This window comes from Periophthalmus magnuspinnatus, chromosome 12, assembly GCF_009829125.3.
Source record: "Periophthalmus magnuspinnatus isolate fPerMag1 chromosome 12, fPerMag1.2.pri, whole genome shotgun sequence".
NCBI lineage: Eukaryota > Metazoa > Chordata > Actinopteri > Gobiiformes > Gobiidae > Periophthalmus > Periophthalmus magnuspinnatus.
In genome coordinates this window covers 13,565,076-13,582,885 of record NC_047137.1, presented here as the reverse complement: position 1 = coordinate 13,582,885, position 17,810 = coordinate 13,565,076, and the positions used below count along the sequence as shown (strand labels likewise).

At 38.8% G+C, this 17,810-nt stretch overlaps 1 protein-coding gene across 1 annotated transcript in view; it reads left to right on the top strand.

Annotated features, from left to right (window-relative positions):
* cacna1bb (calcium channel, voltage-dependent, N type, alpha 1B subunit, b) overlaps window positions 1–17,810 on the top strand; it is a 194,469-nt gene that overhangs the window by 105,292 nt on the left and 71,367 nt on the right. Inside the window, exons 15-19 of the mRNA XM_055225690.1 lie at window positions 5,663–5,735; window positions 7,003–7,120; window positions 8,965–9,032; window positions 9,129–9,235; window positions 12,507–12,569. Of these exons, the coding sequence (XP_055081665.1) occupies window positions 5,663–5,735; window positions 7,003–7,120; window positions 8,965–9,032; window positions 9,129–9,235; window positions 12,507–12,569 (429 nt within the window). The remainder of the gene's footprint in view (window positions 1–5,662; window positions 5,736–7,002; window positions 7,121–8,964; window positions 9,033–9,128; window positions 9,236–12,506; window positions 12,570–17,810) is intronic.

Sequence of the window (17,810 nt, the reverse complement as noted above, 5' to 3'; positions counted from 1 at the left end):
AGCTGGGGAGCGTGGGTGCAGGTCCGTGAGCGTGGAGAAACACAAGTGCACGACAAAACAGGGGGAACACAAGACCATACCAGGGCAGACGTGCAGAGGCTGGGGAGATCCGGAGCTGGTTCTCGGGCGGATATCTGGAGCAGAGTAAAAAGTTCCAATGAGACAAAAGGGAGTACAAAGATCAAAAAGTGCTAAGCCATGAGCATATTCACGTGAAACACGCGGACGTTCCGGCACCAAGTGACTGGTCCTGACTCCTTTTATCCACGGTGGGTGGTGTTGATTGTGTAGATGGGAAACAGGTGCGCGCAGGAGGAGTCAGGACTCCGCCCAGCTCCGGAGACAGGCAGGTGAGGGAGGGGGAAGCGAGAACACAAGGACAGCAAAACAGGGATCACGACAGATTCCTTGAAAATAGATAGTTAAAACGATACTTTGGAACATTCTCCATGGAGATAGACATTGAAACCCATGAATAGCCAAACGAAACCATATTGAAAAAAATACATGCTTTTTTATTCTATTATTTGGCTAACACGTGACATACTGTGGCTTTAAAAGTATTTGTACTTGAATATGTATTTAGTTTTATGAAGTTTTGACAAGCTTCTGTGGTTCTAACTGGTTAGCTGGTTTCAGTATATTTTCTTTTCAGAATAAACCTTGCTACTTCTAATGAATAATCAAATTAAAAATGACACGTCCTGCTCTATTTAGGACATTTTATAACCATCAGTATTTAGTGCTTTTTGATTTTTAGTCTAAAGATGATTCGCTATGGAAGGTGGTTCCCAGGTTAAAGGTCCAATATTGCATAAAATTGACTTTTGTGCATTAGACCTTGTTATAATGCTGTTTAATCCTAAAAAACAGACCTGGAGTTGTGTTTCATTCACACATGTTTGAGTAATCCTGGATTATTAGACTGTCTGCATCCCTGCTCTGTTGTGATGTCATGTACCTTTTACCTGTCGTTCAGTAGAGCAGCTCCAGGTCTGAAATCATCCAAATGATCCTAGTTTAAAAACACAGTGGAGGACTTGCTGTATTACCACATGACATCACAAGGACACAAGTGTTTTAGGTTTGAGAGAAGAACTCAGAAATAGTGATACTGGCCCTTTAAGGCTCATCAAGAAATCTTAAATTAAGGTTCTTTTGACCTTAAAGCAATTATGAACTCATTTTATCTGTTACTATAGTTAATTCTATTGTTCTGTATTTTTATTTATCATTGAAAGTCAAAACCTTTGCTCTATAAAATGCAAACAACCAGCTCTTCATGATTAATAAAGCCAATCCCATCTCATAATATTCAATAATAATGATAAGACCTGTGCATGAGTGAGTCACCAAGGACGACCATTGAATACGTGCTGTCTATTTTTGATTTTCACTAACCTGTCATCACGTATGGGAGTATTATCCATGTTCTGACTTACACGCCACTGCAAAAAGGAACATCTAGATTAGTGTGAATAGTCATAGGAATCGTAATAGGGATCATGATTGGCATTAAAATCAGACGGTCATTTCCCTTATTTCAATATATTTTTCACTGGCTTCTCTGTATTTGTAATGTGAAGGTCTATATATACATTAAGAAAGCCTCTAGTGTGTATGTTAGCATCAAGGACCGTTAAATGCAAAGTTAAGCACTCTCCTCAAGGATGCTCTATTGAAATCTAAAAGAGAAATCTGTCCAAACTACTCAGATTAAACATGCTGTACCTGATTTTATTGTCCTAAACATATCCATTTACTCCTCAGTTTGTGAACACACTCCAAGCATCCGAATTATTCATGGTTATTCAAGTTTATATGCGTTTTTCAGAAGTTTTAGAGGCCAAATTGGAGTTTTGTCATTGTGCTGCTAATTACAACAAGTAGCATGCTAACAGCGCACTTCCTGGTTAGCTTTTTAGACGCAGACAGTGCACAGCGGTCTCATTTTGATCCTAATAACTACATCCTAATTACACTCCAAGTCACGAGACCTGATTTTTACTGTCTTAAAAATGTGAAAAACAGGTATATTTCATTTGCAGTGGTCCAAAGTTTTTCCTCACTTACTGTTTGCATTCCGAGCATCCTAATTATTCACCCTGATGAATTTATAAGTGATTTTCACAAGTCTCAGAGACCAAAGTGGAGTTTTGCCGTGACGGTAAAGCTAACAATAACTAGCATGCTATTGCGCTCGACCCATTTAGCGGACAATAAAATGCTTTAGAATTAAATACGGGCAGCACACAGCGGACTTATTAGGACCTCAAGAGCTGCTTATTACTGTATTACTTTTAAAAAAATGTGTACAGAACTCATATTGTGAGTTCATCTCCTGCCAAATGTTCCTTTTTTGCAGTGCTGGCTTTAATTTGAGTCTCATTCCCTTCCATAGAGTGCATATTTCCTGCGCTCAAGCGTTGTATATGCCTGTTTTATGCTTGTTGTTATGTTTATGATTTACTCCATGTCATAATCCATCTTTATCTCTGTCACTCTCTCACCTCTCCACCAGTTTCAAGATGGAGGACACAGGTTTTGGCAGGTTTGTGGTTGCTTTTTATAATGTTATGATCTAATAAGCGACAACCCATTTTCTCTTTATAAAGCTCCATGTGTTCATTTATATTTTTTTTATCATTAAAGGGACACTATGTAACTTTCCGAGTGGAGGGCCAGTCATCTGCTTGTCTCATGGACATGTTATTGCTATATTTGTTTAGTTACAGGTTCTTTTAATACTAATGTGTTTCCATTAAAATAAGTTTAATGCCATACTGTGGAACATTCTGAGTATTAATTTCTCAATGAAGACACGCAACCCTTCACCAGAAAAGATACATAATGTACCTTTTATAATGTGTTGTTTGATCCTGTTTAGTATAACCTTGCTATATAAGCTATATAAGTTATCCTATTCATGGGTTTCTTTATTTATTTGGCAATAGTCCAAATAGTTTAGTCCTTTGAAACCCGTGGATATGGGTTGAGGTCTTGCACAGATGTCGTTCTCTTGGAGAGCACAGCATGGTGGTTTCTATGGCAACACTGGCCTGGAGGGCACAGCTCACTCAGAGGGCATGAACGCTGTAAACCTTAGCTCAGAGCAACAGAAGCCAGGGTTCACCAGGCTACAGAGAGATCCAGACACATTTATCAGTGTTTAACTCACTGCTGTGGCTTTTCTAACCATTTTTTGTTGTGCTCTCCAATGGAACAGGTTGGTTAGCTCTTGGTTGATGTTACGGTTCATTATTTGGGTGGTTTTAGGTCCAGTACATCATTAACCTGGGCAGCCAGAACCACACACTTTGATCCTGCGTGACTGGTGTATTAACCAATCAGAGAGACTCATGCTCTGTTCTGGTAAAAATAAACATTGCAGTTAAGGAGTGAAAAAGGACCACACTCTATGGTCCAATTCCAGACCCTTCTGGGTTTGACCACAGAGTAGAAGGGACTGGCTGGTCGGGCAAGTAAATCATATAGAGATGAGACACAGTGGCCCTGGAGCACAGGTCATCTGACAGATGACACAGTATATGACAGCTGTGTAGAGGCGCTCTGTTCGCCTGTATGGTTTATACTGTAGGACTACCTCCTTATGAGGTTGGTTCCTGCATCTGAAGACTGAAGACGCAAACTTTGCTCCTGCTGCCTCCTTCTTTACTGCTTTTTTCATTTTACCTCTTCTAGTGCTGGAAGATTCATTTAGTTATGATTTCCTTTTAAGTAAACCAAGACTTTTAAACCATTTAAATGTTTTTTTTTTAAACTTAATTTCTGATGACCCAGCGACATTTCCGAGGGAAGAAACTTCACTGGATGCTCCCTGTGACTTCCAGTGGTAATCAGCTCATAGAGGATGATAAAAAAAAAATAAAATCCTATTTTCAACTTAAACCTGAGTGATATGCTGTATTTTCCAAAATTTGTAAAGACAAGAATGCCAAGCTAACACAACAAGTGACAAAAGACAATACAAACCAAAAATACAGCTTACAAACAGATTTTTCCACTGTCACATATTGATGTTGATGTTAATACACAAACAGAGAATGGATTTTTGTCACAAAACGAGAGCAATGAAGTTGGCAAAAGATCGGCTGCAGACAGGCAATCTGTGCCAAACATCAAGGTCAGAGAGATGCTGCTGTTAGGAGACGGTGCAATCAGAGATGAATCCAAACATGCTCCTATCCCAGTCACACTGTTTCTGAGATTACAAAACTCCTGCCAAAAGAAATAATACACTTTGAAAATGTCTCTTGTTCTAATGTTGATGATTTGTTGAAATCTGTGATTTCGAATGTTTTGAATGTTCTGGACACCTTTGGCCAGATGAAGGTTAAAATGGTTAAAGGTAAGTAGAAAGAGCCACAGAGAAGTAATGACCTGGTCATGGCACAGAGAGGAGTGCTGGAGGGTCAAGTGGGTATGGCACAAGTCAAAGCTCCATGTTCATTATGAGATTTACAGAGAAAAGATGCACATGTATAACCACAATTTATGTAGGACAAGGGAGAGGTATTTTTCATTGTTAATCTGTTTACCGTTTGCAACAGTAAACAGATTAACAAAGTTTGCGGTATTCTTTAATGACAAGGTTCAGGGCATTAAAAATGCCATCAATTCCACGACGCAACTAACAATCCAGCACCCACCTAGACACTTAGAGCTGACTCACTTTGCACCTGTAACTGACAAAACTGTCCAAGAGATTGTCAGCAGTCTGAGTTCATGCTGCTTCAATGTGTTACCCACTAAATTTCTAATGTCTCTGCTCAACAGTTTGCTGTCATTACTCACTCGCACAGTTAACATGTCACTTCAATCTGGAACATTCCCAAGAGCTTTGAAAACTGCAGTTATCAAGCCTCTCCTAAAGAAGAACAGTCCTGATACATAGAGAATTACTTTGTGTATGAATTGTGATATGCAAATAAACTTACCTTGCCTTGCCTTATGTGGCTTCAATGGATAAGTCTCCTTTAACTGTCCCTGGTGTCCCTGAGTTCATGTGTAAAGATGCATCCACACTTCAGGTTTTTATTTTCAAATGTCTATTTAATATCCAGCTCACTTTCACTTATGAAATCTGATGTCCATCGATGGAGAGTTTTAGTTTCCTTTGTAACATTCCCCCTGCAGATTCTGAAACATGTCTCTCAGTCGCTAGTATTACAATTTAATTTCTTTTTACCTAGAACCTACACTCTTTTCCCTGTAAAGCACAGTGCCTGCGTGCCTTTGAGCAGCACTCATGTTAATCTTTCTTAATGGCATTGCAAAATAAAAACTCATTGATGTGGATGCCATCTTTGTGAGGACAAATACTTACTCTGTGAGCACATGTAAAATGTATTCTAATGTACTTTTTACCTAGGCATTTTCAGTGTAATATATGTTAAGCCAGGTGCATTACAGTGAAAATGCTTTTTGCATTATTCAACCATTGTAATCAGGACTTTGAACATAACTCACAATTCTTCTCTGTTACAAATGTACAGATGCTGATGTTAGCAGCGTGCTGGTCCTCACTGTAGCGTGTGGATGTTTACACAGACGTATTCGAGTTTCCCCTTTTTCTCTTCAGTCAAAGAACAGTTTCAAAGCTGAATCCCTCTGCACAAGTCTAATTTCTCTTTGTTTTCAGGTTTAACTTTGAGGATGAGACGCCCACCACAAACTTTGACACGTTCCCTGCAGCCATCCTCACTGTGTTCCAGGTAAGGCCCACACACTGTTTACCATAATGAAGCTCTGCAGGATGCTACTGCTGCTATTGTGCAGTGCTACAGCTCAGCCATTACACAGTAGTTATTGTTTCTAACTAAATGTCAGCAATACTTAAAAATCTAAATTCAGTTCAAGGTTTTATAGCTTCAGGAATACAAATTATTTACATCATATGCTCCCATAGTTAGTTAATCTGCAGATGTAATGTTGTTGGATAAATATAGCAGCGTAACTCAGACTTTGTCACTCATTTGAATAATCAGGTTCAGCATTTGTGGGTGTCCTTTTAAATGTGATTTTGTCCATAAAGATATTTTTGAACTGAAAAACTGACAACACATTCTACAACTAATATTTGATTGTTAATTAACATAGCAAATCATATCCTTTTCTGTATTAAAACATGTCTGATGGTAAAACATTCCTAGTCTGTTTAAAATGGCTTAAGACTTATTTAATGTCAGCTTAGTTGGACTGAATGAGTGAGTAGGCTGGTTCTTACTGATAATCCTTCTATTAGCCGGTGCTTTGTTCAGTCCGGTAATGCTCCACTCAGACATCTACACCTCCTCTCTGTCTCTTGCGTTTTGTGAGGACCCATGAGGTAAATCCTTCAATATTAGATCATCACTGACATGGTTTAAATTTAAAACTATTTTGTCATTTGTCTGGTTAGTACATTGATGGGCCAAAAGTTGCCACAGTGGAAAATGTTGTTGTTGTTGTTGTTTCATAAGGCCAGGCACTTCACCCACACTGCCTAGTATGAATGTGTTGTGTGCATGAGTGTTGGAGGTGGTCGAACGGGCATAAATTGGCAGCGTTGCTTCTGTCCGTCTATTCCAGGGCAGTTTACCACTACTGAGTTTGAAGTGAATGAATAATACACAAAAATCTATAGCAACTTTTAGCGTCTGGAAAAGGGCTGGATAGGACTAAAGTATTAATATTAAATAAAACTGAAGACAGGACACACCCTTGGGGAAAGCCACAGTTAGTTGTTGCTTTATCACATGGAGAAAAGCCTCCTCTGACCTGCTGCACAAGTTCACTGCTCTATTGTGAAACCTTCCAAAAGCAATCATGACACTACTCCTAACACAAATGTTTCATAGTGCAACTTCCATGCTTCCATGTTTGGCAAGTTGGTGTTATGGTTAGATTAGAATCAGTCTCAGGAGATAAACGTAAGTCAATGCAGTATCTTCATAATGCATGTGAGCCTAATCTGTTTGCCTGTCTCTTCTTGTGCTTCAGATCCTGACCGGAGAGGACTGGAACGCGGTCATGTACCACGGCATCGAGTCCCAGGGTGGAGTGCGTCGCGGCATGTTCTCCTCTGTCTACTTTATCGTGCTCACGCTCTTTGGAAACTGTATCCTCCCACACAACTCTTTCCAAACTAGAAGCTAAGACATATTTTGGTACTACAGATTTGATGAACACATTATACATTTTTGTGGCTTCTCTTTTAAACCTGCTTTTCGTCACCTTGTGATAAGTATTTCACATTTTCTAACTTAAAATAATGTCTGCATTTGGAAAATATACTTTATAAACTTCACCTTTGTTTCCAAGGAGGTATTTAGGTGTTGGAGCTCCCTCTGCTGTCAACAACAGGAATGAATAATGAGAAAGTAAACAGATCCCCATGAATGCTAAGCTAATAGAGCCATGTGTTTGTTGAGAATGCAGGTTTATAGACTTAAAAACTGCACAAGAGTTTTACCTGTGATACAATAAAACTGACCAAATGCGAACGGAGCATTTTTGAGTGCTCAGAGAAGACAAAATTGGTTTAATGGATTAATTCAACAAGTGTGATTGAAGCAAATTACAACTACAGGTATGTTTTGATCAGGGGGTAAATAATGAGTTAGAAGGAAGACAAATACATAAGTAAATCCAAACAAGCTGAAGCAGTCTGTGTACAACCACCATTTGAGAACCAAACAAGTATTATTCATTTCTTCTATTCCACAGTATTTTTTTTTGTATGGTGACTTTGTAGTTCTTCTCAGTGATTTTGAACACCCACGTGCTCAAAAGGTTGCAGACTGTGGGTGTGATCAACATCTGTCAACAAAAAAAAGTGAATACATATTTCTGTTTAGACTTTTTTGTCTGTTGAGATTCAAAATTTCTTTAACAAGGTTGTCCTCGCAGTAAAGCAAAGTAAAGAGAACTGTAAGTAAGAGGTAATCTGAACAGACACAGAAAGAATGTAGAAACTCCACACAGTGCTCCTAATCAAACTCCAAACCCTGTTGATGTGAGGCATGAATGCTAACTGCTTTTTGCCCTGCCAGCCAACATCACACACTTTGGCAATACTTTACAAAATAGTATAACAACATAACCAAACACATCCAGATCAGGATTAAGTTGCTCTCAATTTAGAAAAAATCACAGTAAGAGATAAGTTATTTGTTGTTGAAAGATACAAAGATACTCAGGAGGATATATCTTCCACTATAGAGAAAGTGTCTGCAACTGAATTGGCAAAAAACAGAGAAATTATTTGCTGCGCATTTGGCCCCAGACACTACATTCAAACAGAAAGTAGGAGAGGCCAGGTCAGGAGGCTAAACAAACACATTTTGACATCCTGTGCTATTTTTCAATCGTTTTTGTTTCATCATTAATCCATAGTCATCATCTCTGAGCCCCAAAAATGCTCCGTTTGCATTCGACCAGTTTTGTTGCCTCATAGATAAAACTTTCCTGCGCAGTTTTCATATAAGCCATCACCGGACTCGACAAATACATGGCTCTTTTAGTGTAGCAATCACAGAGGATATCCCCGTACTTCATTCTGATTACTGACAGCAGAGGGAGCTCTAACGCCTTAATGCCTAATTGGAAACAGAGCTGTAGTTTAGAAAATGTGCAATACTTATCCCAAGGTGACCAAAAGCATGTTTAAAAGAGAATTAAAGCCGCAAGAATGCATTATGTGTGATTTAAAATATGTAAGTAATTTAACATAACTTATTTAAATGGAAAAAGGTGGCATTTCATTTTTTGAGCACCGACAGATGGAAATTAGCATATTTGCATTTTCTCAGAAATTACAGTTGTTAATGAATATACACTTTATCACATTAATGCAAATAAATACAAAATAAACCACTGCAGCACCATGTCAGATGCTAGTTTTCTAACAGGTCCGTCCCGTTAACAGTTGAATCCATATATTTTTCTTGAGCATATCTCCAGACACTCTGCTGAATGTGTTCTTGGCCATCGCTGTGGACAACCTCGCCAACGCCCAGGAGCTCACTAAGGTACTCCCATACCCCCCCTTCCCCCCCAAAACATCATACAACCACCCCCTTCCTTGCTCACCCGTCCCGCCACTGTGTCCCCATTGGCTGCTGCAGGACGAGGAGGAGCAGGAGGAGGCAGCCAATAAGAAGCTGGCTCTGCAGAAGGCCATGGAGGTCAAGGAGGTCAGCCCCATGTCAGCGGCCAACATCTCCATCGCGGCGTAAGTTCAGAGTTCAGAGGTCGCAGAGCTGTAGGAGAATTGGATCTGTGTCGTGTCATGTGATTGTCCTGTGTGTGTGTGTGATGTGTGTACGTGTATATGAGACTTCTGTAGCCCCGCCCATTCTGTAAGTCATTCTGTGTTGTCTTTTCTGTTGTTGTTTTCATTAAAATTAGCCAGAAAATTTAGGAGGATACTGTATATTGTCAGATTTTTTGATATCGTACGACAGCTCATACAAAATTGACTTTTTTTTACAGATAAATTATCACCATCATTTTACAGAATTTCATAATCCTGTCACAATGTGTACTCTTTACAATTTTTATGAGGTATTATTATTATATTTTTATTAATTTATTATTATTATTATTGTTATGAAAAAAGAAAAAAGTAAATCTAGCAACAAAAATGGTGGCCAGATTGAAATGTAAATGATCCATACCTTATTTTATGCTTGTGTCAACTAAGTTATTTTGAACAAAGAGTTATTTTTTAGATCTTACTGTTGATATTAAAAGAACTGTATGTAGTCTGCAATGTTAAAAAAAAAGTTAAAAAAAAGTACTACAATCACAACTGAATCCGAGTTGCCAGTGCCTCATTTTCTCATTCTCAGTATATGAACAGGCCTCATATAAAAGCTATATTATTATATTTCAGCATCAAAACTGGCAACCCAACTGAGAGACTCATGTGAGGCTCATTCTGTTGTCATGATAACCAAAACTAAAATGATAACATTAACAGCTTGGCCAATGTTTTTGTAATTAAAAATAAATCGGCATTCAAATTGTTATTGAACATTTTTACCTCATATCTGGGTACACAGAGAAGACATGTTTATGGAGGTTAAAATTACACTTCTTTTAAATTATGGCTAAAATAGTCTTTTTTTGTACATGTTTTGTCCGTGGGCTGTCGCTGTCAAAGAATGTCTGACAAGATGTACTGTAACTCCCCCAGTGTCAGAAATACCCTCTCATATCTGCATACACTTATATTCTCTTTGCATTCCTCCTACAGTCGGACACAATATTGGATTTCTATATACTAATTTCACATCTAATTTTCATAGCTGTAAATATATGTCTAGCTACGATCAGAGGTGGGTACGAAGACTGTACTCAAAACTAATCCACATTATTACTTCAAAATAATGTTAATGAAGCACAAAAGAGTGGTTTAACATTTGGGGAAATTAGTACTGAAGTAAGAGTAACAGAACAGAAAGGATGTAACTTCTGATTTATAATTTGATGTTAAAAAGGGGGTATTATGCAAAATTGACTTTATGGGGATTTCTACCATGCTTTTAATGTTGTTCCTGCGTCAAAAACACGCCTGAAGAGGTTTTAGATGTCATCCATACATGTTTAAGTAATCTTGCGATCTCTCCTGAGTCCTATTCAAACCCTCGTTATGCCATTTTTCATAAATACACAAAACCGGGATGCAAAACAATACATTATAACTGCAGAAACCTGATGCGATGTGCAGTAGTTTCATCAGTGGGATGCATACTGATTGTGTTGGGATAGCGCTCTGAAGGGGGAGTGACTTAGTGCAGAGAGCAAAGGCAGTGGGGAGTCCGAGCGTCAAAGCGTATTAAACATTTGACATGTTGTTTTTGCTGAATATAGTATTTTAAAAACCATAAAAGGTAACACGTTGGTCTAAATGTGTTATGTGTTAACACTGAATACCCCATAGAAGTGTAATACCTCCTCTTTAATATAATCGGAAGGAAAAAGTGAATCATATTTGAAGAAGCACAAATGTTGAAGTACTTTTATATTGTAGACTTACTCACAGTGGGAAGAGTAACAAAGCCTTTGCTCAAATACTTTACTCAGAAGTAAACGTATGGGAAAACTCAGAGATGTACAATTGTATTAAAAGTAAATACGTATAAGTAAATATAACTGCGTACTACCCACCTCTGCTTGTCTCCGCAGCTCACATTACCTCAGTACATATAGTGATTAGATGAAGTCTTTGGAGTGGCACTACTTTCCAAAGCCCTCCACTTGTCCAAGCAATCATCATCAATTCAAAATGGCTCCTAATTGCCCTGATCCTCTTCAGCTCACATCTGGGTCACACAGTATCCGCTTTTGAATGGGTCTCGTCATCTGTACTGTCTGTACTATGTGGTTTTGCGTATTTGAGTTATTTTTGTCACTGTACTGTTGTAAGTATTATGCCATATGTGCTTTTGCTCTTTTGTAGGTCCAGTGTTTCATTACAGACGCTAAGACAGAATTAAACAACATTTTTAAACAAGGACAAGTTTGACACACGAACATAAGTTTTCGTGTCCTTGCGTGGGGTGTCGGATGAACAGACTTGGAATGACTGTAAAGGCTCGGTTAAGCAGTTCATCTCTGTGTGACTCTATGATTTGTTTATTTATTTAACCCCTTTAGCTGTCAGCAGATTGATAGATAGTCTTTCTGGGGCCCTAACATTACAAAACAATCCCCATAAATTTTAAATATGATAGCACATATACAAAAAGCCCTTATCTTATTCCAAAAATACTTAAACTCCCATCAAAATCATAGACTCTATATATAAACGTACCTAATGCGCTAGCTGCCGCGAACCCAAATAGAAAGTGAGCATGAGCGCGACTCTGGCTCCAATTCACTTTACATTGAAAAACTGTCGCCCCTCTCTCTGTAACTGCTGCAGTGAGCCTCGTCTTTCTGGTCTTAAAATGTTCGTATTGACCCGATTAAAATCAATAAACTAATTGCGTATTATCAGGCCATTTTGACACCGTATAACCCACATGATTCCATAGACGTAGAAAGTTAAAATCATACTTTGGAACGTCCTCCACAGAGAAATACAAGTTTATTGTCTTACTGTGGAATATTATAGCCAAAGGATAAAACATTTTCCATAGAGACAAGCAGGAGTAAACCCTTCTTCAGGCCAAATAAGTCAGGGCACTTGTTTTTTTTCCAAGTGTCATCCAAAATAATGAAAAAAGCCTTATTATTATTTTATTTTTTGTGGTGGTGACTTTACGCAAAACGTGTGTACTGTTTAAAAAATGTCAATACTACAAAAAATCTACATTTCATTGATTTACCGGTAGTCTACATGTAAACATTTATTTTTGTCGTGTAGATCATAAAATTTGACTATCCCTGTGCCGTTCGTGCTGAAACACTGGACGTTGCTTCTTGTTTCTCTTGAGTTGCCGCAGTTTGAATTGCCATGTTGTCTCACAGTCTTTTGTTTTACTTTGCATGGACAGTTTTGTAAAGCAAAACTGCGAACCACACTCGCGCAGGTGCTCCGTCATCAGCAATCAGTCCCTGTGAGTTACAACTACAATAATCTCCTGCTCTCCTGGCTTTTCCCATGGCCCCTGAATGCACCATCTCCAGCCCTCCTCTTTTTCCTACTGTGGATGTTTCTTCTTTCTATAACCTGTAATATGTAGGCAGGATTGGACGCTTTGTCGTACAGATTAAGGTTGTACAAAATATACACACAGCTTTCACAACAGACATGTAGCAGAAGAAACTTTCAACTTAGCTCAATTTTAAAATTTGATCATTTTCCACTTAATTAAATGTATTTGTTTTCTTTTTTTTTGTTAAATAGGACCCTAAATAAAAAACAAAAAACATTTAGTTGCATCTGTCTCATATGACCTACTGCAAATTCCAACTGTCAGTAACACTTTTTAATAACTACACTTTTAATAGCCTTAATAAAACTTAATAAGACTTTGTAAATAGTTTATTACGAATGCTTCAGGTTTAGTAACAACTACATTTCAAATAGAGCTGCTAACCCACAGAGTGTGTATATAAATAGACATAGCTAACGTGCTAGCCTCTGCGTTCCAAATAGGAAGTGCATTGGAAAACTGTCGCCCCTCTCTCTGCAACTGCTGCGGTGACCCTTGACCTTTGTACTTGTGTCTGTAAATCAAGATATGAACAGTAAGAACAGACAATTAGGCACCTTCTCTCCACGAGGTCACTCCCGCTAGCGTTGGCAACAGGTTTGATTGACAGCGTTGCTAAGTGCTCCAGATTGGCTCTTTGGTTGCTATGATACTCGCAGTCGCCATTCCAAATATGGCACTCATCTCCAGATTTCCCCCTATAGCTGCTAGCCGCGATGAGCTTCATTTGATTGGAGCCAAATGCAATGGCAGTACCTGGAGGGCTAAAGAAAAGAATGAGGGGGGGAAGAAAAGTCGAACTGGTCTAACAGGTATCCACACGTCAAACTCCGCCCCTGCAGCCAAGTGTTTGCAATCAACTTGAAATAGCAGTGGCCACTAGAAGCAGCACACACACAGTAAAACAGAAAAACACAGACTTTTTTTCAAAACAAAGCTGCAAATGTGCCCAGTTTGTAGTACAATTGACCAAAAATGACTAGGAACTGTGCACGATGCTATTCAAACACAACATACACAGGTTAGTAGCAAAAACTTCACTTACTTTTCACTTTAATTAATACCCTAATCATTACGTAGTTACTAATCTTGAATCATTCTCAATAAACTGTTCCATTTTGTGCCTTTGTTTATGCTTTATTAAGGCTAATTAAGGTGTAGTTATTATAAAGTGGTACCCAATTATCCTAAAACACATGAAACTAAATCAAGTTAATACACACTAAAATACAATGAATGAAAGATCTTTTGTAATAACTGCTTGCTTTGGTGTTAGTTATTTAGCCTTTAATTCTAATCATGATTGTGAGTTCTAGTCCTTCTGCACAGTTTTTCTCCTTTGTTCCTTTTGTTCTGTTCCTGCTTGGCTCTGGCCTCTCTGGACCTTCTCTGACCTGCCTGTGGACTTGCTCTGTGTCACATGTGTGTGCTGTGTGTCTGTCTGTCTCTGTAGGACTTATATCTGCTCCTCTCCCTCTCACCGAATTCTGAGGTACTGCGGAAAAAAAAGCAAGAAAAACCAATGATGTTAACTAACCCACATACAGTACAGTGCCCTCTGTTCGTGCTGACAGCCTTGACTAATATCAGCAAAGAAGACGCGAAGGAAATTGTGCGTGTTGTCAAATTCTTAATACGAAAATTCTTGCTACTCTTTTTAATTCAGTCGACCAAAACACCGTACGCACCTCAATTTATTTATTTAACCCTGATGTCACAAAACAAGGAATATACACGAACAGTCAAAAGTTTGGACACACGTTCTCGTTCAATATTTTTGTTCTTTAATGGCCTGTATTCGTTTTTTTACCTCATGAATTTCGCGAAATATGTCCTACCCTATTACGCTAGTTATATTATATAAGCAGCTCAGGTTAAAATAAGTTTTGTACTGTCTGCGTCTCATTATAAAGCGTTTTATTATTTGATAAGCTAGTTGTTAGCTTTACCATGATGGCAAAACTCTGCTCTGGTCTGGAAAGTTGTGAAAAGTCCTTATAAACTTATCGCCGTGAGTAATTAAGATGTTCTGCATGCGTAAGGTAAGTGAGGAATAACTTTAGACCATTGTAAGCCAGGTAAAATAAACTAGTAAATAAACTAGTTCTGTTCAGTTCAGTAAAAATCTGGTACAGCCCCTTTACTTCAGATATTATATCAAATGTATAACTTGACAGATATGGGATTATGTAGCAAAAAACAAAGTTAAGTACTCTGTATATGTTTTATATTTTAGTTTCAGATTCCTCAAAGTAGCCACCATTTGTTGACAACACTACAAATCCTTGGCCTTCTCTGAATGAGCTTCATGAATCTCCTGAAATGGTTTTCGCTTCACAGCTGTGCCTTGTCAGGGTTCATTAGTGGAATGCCAAGAGTGAGTGATCAAAACAAAGGGTGGCTAATTTGAAGACTCTAAAATATAAAGCTTGTTTTGAATTCTGTCGCACTTTTTTGTTTTCGACACAAAACAAGCAGTAAGTAAGTACATTATACTTGCGTTAATGAAAAAAACTATATAAAATGTGTCCAAACTGCTGACTGCTGAAGATGTATGGTGAAATTAAAGGTGCACTGTGTAACTTTGTAGAGTGTCAACCATTTGTTTCCCTAAAGATTTGATTAGTTTACAGTATGGCATTAAACCTATTCATGTTGTATTTGTTCCATTACAGGCAGATCAGAGCTTAACCTAACTAGACCTGGTGACATTATCTGCAGATTTTCATGGACGTAGATAAGTTTAATGCTATACTGTGATACATTCCAGGCAAAAAAATCATACCTATCGTTTCCTTAGAGTTATAAGGTTCTATCTCGCGTTGAGTTTTTCATATAGTGTTGTCCCTGAAAACCTTCCGTACATTTTTCTCAAGACTGTGCAGGTTTTTGTTGCGTAGGACTCAGATAGAACCTTATAATTCTAAGGAGACGCCATGGAAATGAGTACAGAAAAGTTTCACAGTGCGTCTTTAATAATAAGAAAAGGCCTTTTGTGTATATATAATCCCGACACACTGTCAAAGGGATTGTTCCAAAGTCCTGGAATGTCCATGAATCACTGATAGACCTGGTTTACTTCTGGTTTACTCCTGGTTTACTCCTGGTTTAGTTCATGAATCACTATGGGAAAACCTCACTAGTTAGCTGGATCTTGGGATAGGGATCAGATCAGTCTTATAATTCCCAACACGCACACAGACTTGATTCGAGGTGCCAGTGTTAGCGGAGGGCACTGTATTTAAAGTCATTCTCCATACTGTCAGATTGGAGACAGTATGTAGACAGTATGTAGCTGCGTTTCCTGGGGTATTTCACAATTTCACGTCCCTCTCGGAAAGCAGCTCGTCAGATTAGGATGAAAAAAATGATCGTAAGCCTCATCTGCATAGCACTCCTGAAAACAAAATGGCTGACACGATCTGCTATGTGCATGCTATCAATGCCAGGGATTCACAAAATATCAGCCGTGGTGATATTTTGCCCCTAATTATCCCAAAGAGCTGAAATGAAACACCAGGAATGCTTTGTGGCAGCATGCTCTTGTGGTGCTAATCGCTGCATACAGAAAATACCATGTTGCTTGATTAATTAATAAAATGTAGGATCTCTTCATCAGCATTAGATCATGGTAAGTGCAGCGTTACCATGGAAACATCTGTCTAGTTATAGAAATATATGCCTCATAGGATCACTTTAGTGTTTTAAGTGTTATCATGTGCATTAATCCATGGGTAGCAGAGTGTGGGGAAAAAACCTGCTCTGTTGCCATAGAAATAAACAATGTAAGTACTGAAAATGGTGCCTATTAAGAGGAAACCCATCAATAGCCTGGTTTCTATCAAATACTACAGTCACTAGCCGTGTCCCAATTCAACGGCTGCACACTTTGTTGTCTGAATTTGGAGGGCACTTAGGTCACTATGCCCCCCGTTTCCATGGAGATCGGCTGTGAACGACGGGGACATCCGAGCAGACTTTGTGCCCTTCTATATCCCATCATGCACCGCGCGTCACTTCTTCTACAGGAGAAAATGGAGTCAGCAGCTGTCGTGGTTACTAGACGACATAGTGTAAGCGCACAGACGGCGGTTGGTGTAGGCCTGTCCCATTTCGGCACGGCCTTTGCGGTCCAGGTAAGCTACACGGAGAAGCACGGGCCCTTCGAAGTGCGCAGCCGCTGAATTGGGACACGGTTACTCTTCATGTTCAATTTTCCTGTGAGCAGTGAACTGACACGGAGTTAGCCAATCAGAGGCAATCGACAGCCATGGAGCTCAACAGTACCGCCCACTTTAAAGTCCACTATGGAAGTAAATTCTCCATTCACATTTAGACTTTTCCAAAAATTCTAATATTAAGAGATTGAAGGTAACAGAGGTATTTATTTTATTTAGAGGTCAATCTGTTGTTGTTTTTCTCCTTTTTTGGGGGCTAATTCTTTTACATAGTTTAGTCTCATGTTAGACCTGGTTTAGTCCATGACCGTGTTTATCCATGACTTAGATCTGATATGGTCTGGGTGTAAATGTGGTATTACTTGCAGAGCCAGACATTATCAAAGATGGTACTTGGCACTTTTCCACCTTCAAGGCGCTCAAAGCTTTAGATCGAGGAACCACTCTCACATTCACACACATTCATACACCAGCGTACACTGATGTATGAATGTGGTTATGTCAAGAGCGGGATTTGAACCTTTGAACCAGTGGACAAACACTCTACCAACTGAGCTGCTATCCCCCCGTAAGATTTCAAACTTGCGGGTGGTCACTGTTGAGCTCCACTATAGGCTCATTAGAGTTAAATTGTGCCTCGTCTGGATGATTGGCAGAGTTGACGGCGTCGGCAGGGTGTAGAAAATCATGTAATATCTTGATTTTTAAGATTCATTTGCTCAGACCAACAAAAATGAACACCGATGGAAAATGCACAGGTCTAGTAGCTTTCTCAGTGACGGCGTGTACATGCTCTAGAATCTTCTGATCATAACTTTAGAAACCCTTCATTGCATTGATTGATTGGATTGAAGGTCTGACTCCATTTAAGGGCAGCTGGAGTGTCTTATTTGCATTGTTGAGCCTTATATCTTAAATGCATTATTTCTTTGTCTTCATCTTGGTGAGTAATTCTACCAAGTCA